Below are 10,619 nucleotides of genomic sequence, written 5' to 3'. Positions count from 1 at the left end.
CAAATGGCTGCAATATAACAAAGAGTGAAAAATTTAAGGGGGTCTGAATACGTTCCGTACCCACTGTATATATATATATGCTGCACTTTATAATGTGATGCCTAAATTTATTTGTAGCATTTAAAACAACTAGCTTTAGTTTTTACTGATTTATTTAGACAAAATAGTGTTGTATTTTATAATCACCTATAATTAATTTTTATTTTAGTGTCAACCACCCTAAAAAACATAATATTTTTAATTATAACAAATGCAAAAATAATATATGAATAACACTGTTATATGTAATATTTATAGCAAACTGAATATACATTATTCACGTTGCACATTAAGATTAAGTTATGCCTAAATTCATCTCTATCATTTAAAAAAAAAAAATCTACTTTAGTGTTTAATATTTCTTAGGAAAAAAATGAGTGTGCTTTATAATCAGACAGCTATAATTTATTCTCATTTTAATTCAGCGCTCTGTTGTATTAGTCTATTAGTGAACAAAATAGTGTTATTGGCATCACATTTCATTTGAGGCTCTTAATTGACATCAAACTAGATATCCGTGAACATAATGCAGTCTGCTTTTTTCTGTTTGTGAAATGTTCTGGACAGTAATTGTGATTAGACAGTTTGCTCAACACTCATTTCTTCTGTTTGTGAAGAAATTCTTTGTGTATGTTTCAGATGACCAGCTCCTAAACAGCATGGAAAAACACAACTAACTGTGATTGGTCCTCTTGTATGTGTCAATCAGGTCACCGAAGGTGCCAAAACAAAAAGGAAACCATACCTGATTGTTGTGTAGGCCAGTAAAACACAACGACTTGCAACGATTAGTATCGTGAAAAGCGCTATACAAATAAACTTGAATTGAATTGACTAAAGCACAATCTGCACCTGCTGGTGAGTGAGTTCAAGCCTTGATATGAAGCCAGTTCTGAAAGCGTCCCTCATGTGAGGCGAGAGCAGAAGATGCCAGCGTCCCACCTGAATCTGAGCAGTCTCAGCGAGAAGCTCCTGTCTAATTAGCACGCTCTGCTGAGGAACGCCTCGCTGCGCTGGCCAGTTAAAGCACTTCCTGTTGAACACGACTGATTAGTTTCATTTGAGGCTCTTAATTGACATCAAACTAGATATCCGTGAACATAATGCAGTCTGCTTTTTTCTGTTTGTGAAATGTTCTGGACAGTAATTGTGATTAGACAGTTTGCTCAACACTCATTTCTTCTGTTTGTGAAGAAATTCTTTGTGTATGTTTCAGATGACCAGCTCCTAAACAGCATGGAAAAACACAACTAACTGTGATTGGTCCTCTTGTATGTGTCAATCAGGTCACCGAAGGTGCCAAAACAAAAAGGAAACCATACCTGATTGTTGTGTAGGCCAGTAAAACACAACGACTTGCAACGATTAGTATCGTGAAAAGCGCTATACAAATAAACTTGAATTGAATTGACTAAAGCACAATCTGCACCTGCTGGTGAGTGAGTTCAAGCCTTGATATGAAGCCAGTTCTGAAAGCGTCCCTCATGTGAGGCGAGAGCAGAAGATGCCAGCGTCCCACCTGAATCTGAGCAGTCTCAGCGAGAAGCTCCTGTCTAATTAGCACGCTCTGCTGAGGAACGCCTCGCTGCGCTGGCCAGTTAAAGCACTTCCTGTTGAACACGACTGATTAGAATGGCTGGTTTAGCACAGCAGAGGTGGGGTTGTGAAGGAGTCACCAGGAAGCAGCTCTGCTGTAAGGTACAAAGTGATTCCTGCCTGACTTCAGTTTAGTCAATCAGAGATTGTCAGAGAAATGACTGCAGATTATTTACACACATAATATAACAGTGGTTGTTAATAGCTTCAGTTTTGTTGATTATGCATTAACTACAGTAACACAACCTTTATACTCTAGATCACAACATTTGGGTTCTGGAAGTTAAAATCAGAATTGAAAAAAAAAAGTTTTTCATTGAGTAATAATATTGAAAAACAAAATGTATATTGTACGGAGCCCCGCACATGACATGCAAGAAAAAAGTAACACAACCTTTATACTCTAGATCACAACATTTGGGTTCTGGAAGCTAAAATCAGAATTGAAAAAAAAAGTTTTTCATTGAGTAATAATATTGAAAAAAAAAATGTATATTGTACGGAGCCCCGAAAAAACAAAAAAAAAAAAAAAAAAAAAAGGTCTGATGAAATCCACACATAACCATGAGTTGAGCCAGACTAAAACTAATCTAAACTAAAAGTAAACAAATTAAATTCTGTCATCAGATAAGCACGATTAGTTACCGGAAGCAAGGAGGCGCAAGTGGAGTTCTCACAGAGTCGGGTAGCACAATGCAGGTAGAAAGTGGAGATGGACAGGTTTTTGTGTTCCACAAAGCGGAAGGCCTCAAAGGAGAAGAGAGCTACCTGGGATATCCCATTCCAATCAATCTTTGTCTGGGCATCACGATTACACCTAAAAACAACAAGAGATGTGATTCTCACAAGAGAATGAAAGTGTCTTCTCAACTACTCTCTTTCAGTCTGCTTTTTATGAATGACTCACCCAATAAAAAGATCATAAGAGGTGCTGCTGGTTGGATATGGGCTTGTTGTGGCATAGCAACGGTCCAGCAACACATTGAACCTTACAATACACAATAATATAGACAATTAGATTTGATTGATCTGGAAATGTATAATCAGCATTGTTCATTTCAATTTTGATACATTCAAGAGTTTCAGTGTTGTTATTGTTAACTATAACCAAGACTATTGAAATAATGGTTGCTTGAAATAAAGCTGAAATAAAATCAAATATAAATATTAGATGAAAAACTTAAAAAAGAAAAAATTAGAAATGTTGCCTTGGTACGCACATGATATGCAAGACAAAATAAATAAATCGTGCTCACGATTTACTAATTCGTTCCCTCGATGTACTAAAACATGCACACAATTACTATTTCGTTCCCTCGATTTGCTAAATCGTGCGCACAATTTACTAATTCGTTCTCTCAATTTATAAATCGAGGGAACGAAATAATAAATCGTGCACACAATTTAGCCTACTATTTTTTTCCTGTATGCCATGTGCGTGGCTCCGTAATATTGCATTAAAATAAATATATATATTAATTTGTGATGCTTAAATTCATTTGTAGCAAATTAAAGCAGCTTACATGACATTAGTTTTTAAAATGTATTTAGACAAAATAGTGCAGTTTTTTTATAATCAGCTATAATTGATTATATTTATTATAGCTTATTACATATATATATATATACAGTGGGTACGGAATATATATATATATATATATATATATAATCTTTTTCTATATTACATGTTGTAAATATGTTTTTGCATAAAAACCAGTTAAATAGATTACATAAAAAGTTTATTTGACATGAAAAGTACTTTTATTTTTATTTTTATTGTAACATCCACAAGGCATTCTGGGATCAGTAGTTCATTCACTCAAAATAGATGTTATACTTGGTTTTGCATCTTTTTTCTTTTTTACTTTAATCTTTTTTTAATGCTTTTTCCCCTCTTCAAATCAAAGTTTCAGAGCTGGTTGGTTTGGATCATGGTTTAAAACTCTTGATTGAAGAATTTTGAAACATGCCTACTGAGGAAACAGATGGCATAAATATTTGCAGAAAGAGCAGATAGTGGGGGAAAATCTGTGTAAGAAACCAATCTGACATTGCAATCAATCAATACATATATACAGTACATATATAAAAATAATAATAATGAATCCAGTTTGCACTCACTGATTTCAGATTTGGCAGGCGGCGTGAGGTTGAGTCTCTCCATAGTGTCGCTGCTCTCCTCGTCTAGAACATAATTGAAGTTCAAGATGAACATCATCACAACTCCTTCCTCGTTCTTCACTGGGATGATGTGAGTGTTACACTGGAAGTCTGAGCCTACAGGAGAAACATGAAGACATGTTTAGATTTCTAGAAACATCTTGTTATTTTGGTTGAGTTTCCATCGCTTGTCTGCTGTCTGGACCACGGTCCACGTCTAGCTTGATAATGAAGAGATGGCCATATTGAGAGTTGTGAAGGAAATACAAGAGGGCTGGAGATTTGAAACAAATCAAGAGGATAAAGGTACTTTTCATAAAATGGTTCGCCCAAGAAGGGATAATTCTGTTATTATTTATTCACTCATGTTGTTCCAAATCCACATGCTCTATTTTTTGTCCTCTGTGGAAGACGGAATTTATAAATTTTGAGATTATATATGTTTTCTGAAGTCATATGATAGCCATATTTAAGCTTTTATTAATATACTAAAATCTTCCCTATTTTTAGATTTTTTAATGAAAATAAAAAACAACAACAAAATGAATAAAACTAATATGAAAATGAAAAAAAAAGAAAATATAAAAAAATCGAATTAAAATATAAACAAAATGTATAATAGTATTTCAATGGTAATAAAATCACACTGGATATTGTATAATGGTTCTGTGAGTGTTCATTTTTTTCAATAGTTCATGCAATAACTATCATAAAATAAATATGTGCAATACATTTATGTCACAAATCCGGTATATGAACTTCCGTTCACTCACCACCAGAGGTCACCCGGTCACTACATTGACTCTCAAACTACACAGACTGTTACACATCACCCTGGACTACATTTCCCATGCTCCATTGCACTAATTACAATCTCACCTGAAACCAATCACACACAGCTGCTACCAATAACACACAATATATAAATCAGTCTCACACCACCATTCAACGCTGAGTATTGTTCAGCGCATATCACTCACCTAGCGATAGCTACTCTACGTAGCCATTTCTAGTTCTCATAGTTTAGTCTTAGTCTTGCCTTGCCTGTTTTCTCGTGTTCTTATTCCTGCCTTTGTTTCTCGGATTGCCCTTTTGTCTCGCCGTTCGGACTTTGTTTGCTCCTGCCTGGACTATTGCTCGTGTTATTGGATTGCCCCTCTTGTCAAGCCCTCTGGATAACGTTTGCTGTCGACTGACTCACGCCCGTTTTGAATTACTCTTCGTCTTGCCCTCATATACCTGTTTGCCATTGTCTGAACCTTGCCTGTTTTATGACCACGCCTTTAAATAAAAGCTTTGCAGATGGATCCGCATGTCTCTCATCTCGTCAGCCCCGTAACAATTTACAACATTTATTAATCCTGGTTCATTAATTTCTACATATACATTACTAATGTATTTTTAACATTTAAAATTGTATGCATTAATATAAATAAACAATGAACAATAAAATAATATTAATACTCTAAAAAAATGCTCTCAATGTTTTTTGTTAGTTCTTAATAGTTAATAGTTGATAGTTAATGCATTGACTAATGTTAACAAACTGAATCCTATTGTAAAATAAAATAAAATAAAAACAATAATAACATAAGTGCTGTCTTTGGGGAATAATAACAATCTGAAATGCTTCTGTTTTGTTGTCAGTGCATGAACACATCTTTTCTCTAACGATCACAACAATTGGGTTCTGGAAGTAAAAAATCGTAATATTAAAAAAAACTATATATTTCAATAATTTGTGTATTTTAAATTGTATATAAATGTCTCTATGTAAAACCCAACAATATAATTAGACCCCTCCAAATACACTTTTTGTGAACTCCTTGTTCAAAGCAGACAGACTGAACCATAACAAACTAATTTGCACTCTGCAGCAGGAGAAGGTGTGATTGAAGGAGTGATGGCAGCTTTCATCTGCTGTCTGATACAGACGCTGCATTACCGAAAAACCCTCTCCAGCTCCAACAACCTCCAAGAGACAAACAACGTGAAAAGAGAGCCCCTGTCCTGAGCTGGAGGGTGTGATCACAGATAAATGCGCTGAATCAGACCCACAGGTCAGAGGTCACAGCCTGTGCTTCTCTCTGCAGGCTTAGCCCTGTTCAGCTGCCCTTATTCTGCAGCGGCGGGACTTAGCAGCCTGTGACAGGCACTGCGGCACAATGAATCTGTCCACATGGACGCCAGTGTTCTCCTCTTATCTTTTCTCTTTTTTTTAGTCCAATCCATCCTTATCTCCTGCTCACTCCCAAAGCCCCTTTAGTGATGAAAGGATACAAAAATGCTCAGGCTCCTCATATCTGCTGCACTGAAGGATTATTACAATGTTTGGGTGTTTGTATGAAAGATTGTGACTGACATAATATACAGATAGTATCGGTCCTGGATGCTGATGGAGACGCTGAATGGTTGAAATTGACATGATGTCTCTAAAAACTAAATCTTAGAAAACTACATAGACATAAAAAAAAAATCACAAAACAAAATGACTAAAACTATAAAATGAAAATGAAAGTAGAAATTATAAAAATAAAATCAAATTCAAAATAATGACAAAAACTAATATAATATATGAATGATACTAAAATAATACAGTTGTGAACGGCCCCTAATTTGACCTCAGACAGATTGGCGAACTCAATTACAAAACGGACCAATGGATTTCCATGCCTTATTTTTTCTATTTATTTGTGATTACTTGATGAGGATTATTAAAAGGTATTTTTGACATTGTACTTACAAATAGCGGTAAACAATTACGATTTTAAACTGTGCATAAGTAGAAAAAACTGACTGTAAGTATTTACATTTTATGTTAATATTTACTTTTAAGAATGTTTTGTACAATATTTGTTAATTTTTAATTATTTATATTAAGCTTGATACAATTGGATTAATTTTATTGTATTCATTGTAAAATTCCCTGACATTTTCATGATTTTCATGGGAACCTTGACAACAAATGCCTTTGAAAGATAGATTTGAACCAAAGTTCAAGATAAAATAATTTTATCATCTGCATATAAACTACTGTTTATAGTCATTTTTTTAATGGTTTTGAAAGAAGTCTCTTTTGCTCACCAAGGCTGCATTTATTTCTGTTTTCTATTTAAATATATATTTTAAAATGCAACGTATTCCTGTGATGTAAAGCTGAATTTTCACTCCAGTCTTCAGTTTCACATGATCCTTCAGAAATCATTCTAATGTGCTGATTTGGTGCTAAACAATCATTTCTGATTATCAGTGTTGAAAAGAGTTGTGCTGATTCATATTTTTGTGGAAACGGTGATGCATTTAGTTTCAGGACTTTTAATGAATAGCAAGCTCAAAAGTGTATTCTTTGTATCTTTCTGTCAGTCAGAACCACCAGGACTCAAACACATCAGCGCTGAAGCTCATATAGGACACAAGCAGGGGATCGTCTTGAACATGCTGGACCTGAGCAGTACATCAACGTCTCCAGCTCCAGCAGGTACCATTAATACTTCTAACACAACACCGACAAGAAAAATGGATTAAATGAGGTGTGGAATATTCTGCTGCAACTCTGCTCAAATGTAATTTAATCTACATGTTCAGTATAATCTAATGAGCGTGCGGAGGAGAAGTGCTCGGAAAATCCTCTGAACATGAAGAACATCACGGCCTGTCAATGAGAAGATGCGATCACAAAATTATTTCAGCCATTTACTAAGATGTCCTAATGCAAATATGTGACCCTGGTGCACAAAACCAGTCATAAGGGTCAATTTTTTGAAATTGAGATGTATGCATCATATGAAAGCTGAATAAATAAGCTTTCCATTGATGTATGGTTTGTTAGGATAGGACAATATTAGGCAGAGATACAACTATTTGAAAACCTGGAATCTGAGGGTGCAAAAATATCTAAATATTGAGAAAAACGGCTTTAAAGTTGTCCAAATTAAGTTCTTAGCAATGCATATTACTAATCAAAAATTAAGTTTTGATATATTTACGGTAAGAAATTTACAAAATATCTTCATGGAACATGATCTTTACTTAATATCCTAATGATTTTTGGCATAAAAGAAAAATCGATAATTTTGACCCATACAATGTTTTTTTTGGCTATTGCTACAAATATACCCCAGCGACTGGTTTTGTGCTCCAGGGTCACATATCTCAAACTGACAATAGCCTGAATGTAAAATTAAATGTGCAGCTTTTGGCCCGTGTTACACTGCACACAAGTTCAGTCAGATTTACTGAATAGAAACTGCAGTTTATGTGATGTTTAGGAAATTCTGCCTCAGATGGACAAACTTGATAGCCAAATGAACCATGACTTTTCCTTAATTTTCCATTTATTTGTGATAAAGTTTTTTTTAGAGATTGTACGCACATAGTGATTTCTAGATAATGAAAAGTAAAAAATAAAAAAAAAATCTAGAAGATTAAAAATTTATCAAGATTTTAATAATTATTTGTAAATGTAATCTTTGTAGCAACTGTAAGGTTATTAAAATAAAATTAATATTTATCCAACTGAAATTTTAAATAAATGCTTTGTGATTTCATTTGGTGACACAAGTGCTGCAGCTTTACTTTCATACTTCTACCTGATCTGACTCCAAAAAATTGAGTTTGTTTGGCGTACCTTAATGATTTCAGGTTGATTAAGTCATATTAAATAATATAATTAACTTGAATAAAACCAGATAATTTAGATGTTAGTACATTAAATACATATTTTAGTTGATTTGACAAAACATTTTACAGCACAAACTTTTTATCACTTTTCTCTTTTAAATAAAAAAATGCATTCTAGAAAATAAAAAAAACACTACACTTTCTACAATTTTAAGAATTTTCTACAATTTAATTTTTTTTAAATAATTTTTTATTTTAACACTTGTATTAATTGTATATTGAAAGTACATTTTTATTAAATTAAAAATTTCAATATTTTATGATTTCATGAGTGAAATTACAACCTTAATATCTACTCTGGTATAGCACTGCATTCAGTATGTAAATGAAATGTAAATGATTTTTTTTTTGCGCAACACACTCACTTCCTCTGTAAATATGCCAGATTGCATTCTTTACCAGGACTGTAATTCGTCACACTGATTTCCCCTCAGCGTCTGAGCTCTTATGAAGATCTCATGCAGAAAGTGTGGTCTCAACCAAACCTCTTCAGCGAGGACACCTGACGTGCCATTTGCACACGGATCAAGAGATTCTCACTGTGTAACATGCAAATGCAGTGTCTGTTGAGGCTCTCAGACACGTTCAAGCATCTCTCGCTCCTCTGTCTGGAGGAACCATCGCTAGTTTTCATTAGCAGCATGCTGCCTGTCTGACTAAATATAACTAGCAGCGGCAGGCTTTAGCAGGCCTGTTCAGAGCTGGCATTAATAAATAAATAAATATATAAACACCATATTAATCTGCAAAATACTTATTAAAATTTTTATTTTAAGAAATATTTATTTTATTTTAATATGCAATTAACACAAGCATTAAAATTAAAAATATATCTTTTTTAAATCGAAATATTTATAATTAATTTTTCCTGTTTTAGAACTCATTTTTTTCTCTTTTTAAACTGCCAAAAAAGCTAAATGTTATTAAACATTTGAACTGTAAAATGAACATTGAAAAATGTTTTGTCAAATCACCTAAAATATGTACTTCATGTGCAAATACTTATTGAAATCAGTGAGGTAGAATGCAATTTGTTTAATTATATGAAAACATGAGGTCAGTTTTAAAAGTGTGCTAAACAGTAATACTATAGTAAAATCATCTAATACATGAAATTGACACCTCTGTTCTAGAGACCGATGACGCATCCAGACAGATCCTTTCTGATTTAAATGCTCATTTACAAATGAGGTCCTGACAAATGAATTATTTATAGTGTTAAAATCATGACATTTGTGTTTCACAACATTTCCAGTCACTAATGACACTACAATGCTTCCTTCTCTAATGAATTATGGAAGAGACGCAGATCGAGTATCCGTCTGTTTGACAGTTTTTGGCACCACTGCAGGTCACTGCTAGTAACTAGTACTTATACAACTTTAACACACTAACTAAACAAACGGGGTCATTCCTGTTCTCCAGAAACATCTGAAGTATTTTTATATAATTATACACCAGAATTTCAGAAATATGCTGTGTGATTTTAGTGTGATAGTGATTTTAGTATCATTTTTATAAATATTTTGCATTTTTAGATCTTCTTTTTTTCATTTCAGTTAAAGTTTTAGTAATTTTTTTGTCATTTTTTTGTATTTCTCCATTTTTAAAATTTTATTTCAGTTTTAGATATTGCTAATACTGATGTTTAGAGGTCCAGACTGTGTTTCACATGATTCATCAGCAACAATTAAAGATAATTATACTCTAAACATACAAGAGGCGTAGTTCAGTAACGTTTAGTGTCATTAAGTTGATGGTGTTTCACACAATAAAGTGTGTGTAATTGGTCTCATGGTATCTCACGACGCAGACGCTGTTTCACTGATAAAAGACACCGCAGACGTCGTGACAGAGATGCGATGCACAAAGATCTAGTGTCTTGATGCAGGTAAAGTTGAGGGAAAGAGGTCAACAGTCAGAGATAAAGATAAGTTTTTTTTTTTTTTATGAAATAATAATATAATAACTCATACATGTCATCTATTTAACTGTTTTTATGCAAAAAAGTGGAGAACCAACAAATGTTATTGAAAATTATATACTGTATTATATATATATATATATATACTGTATATATATATACATATACATATATATATATATATATATATATATATACTGTATATAGACTTCATAGTGGT

The 10,619-nt window shown here is 33.4% G+C and overlaps 1 protein-coding gene across 1 annotated transcript in view; it reads right to left on the bottom strand.

Annotated features, from left to right (window-relative positions):
• The window catches only part of LOC107674758 (potassium voltage-gated channel subfamily H member 7-like), a 122,814-nt gene that overhangs the window by 61,168 nt on the left and 51,027 nt on the right, over positions 1–10,619 (bottom strand). Inside the window, exon 4 of the mRNA XM_016468851.1 lies at positions 3,757–3,912. Within this exon, the coding sequence (XP_016324337.1) occupies positions 3,757–3,912 (156 nt within the window). The remainder of the gene's footprint in view (positions 1–3,756; positions 3,913–10,619) is intronic.

This window comes from Sinocyclocheilus anshuiensis, unplaced genomic scaffold (genome assembly GCF_001515605.1).
Source record: "Sinocyclocheilus anshuiensis isolate Anshui unplaced genomic scaffold, SAMN03320099.WGS_v1.1 scaffold680, whole genome shotgun sequence".
Taxonomy (NCBI): Eukaryota; Metazoa; Chordata; class Actinopteri; order Cypriniformes; family Cyprinidae; genus Sinocyclocheilus; species Sinocyclocheilus anshuiensis.
Note: the sequence above shows the minus strand (reverse complement) of the source record. Positions and strands in the feature narration are given on the sequence as shown.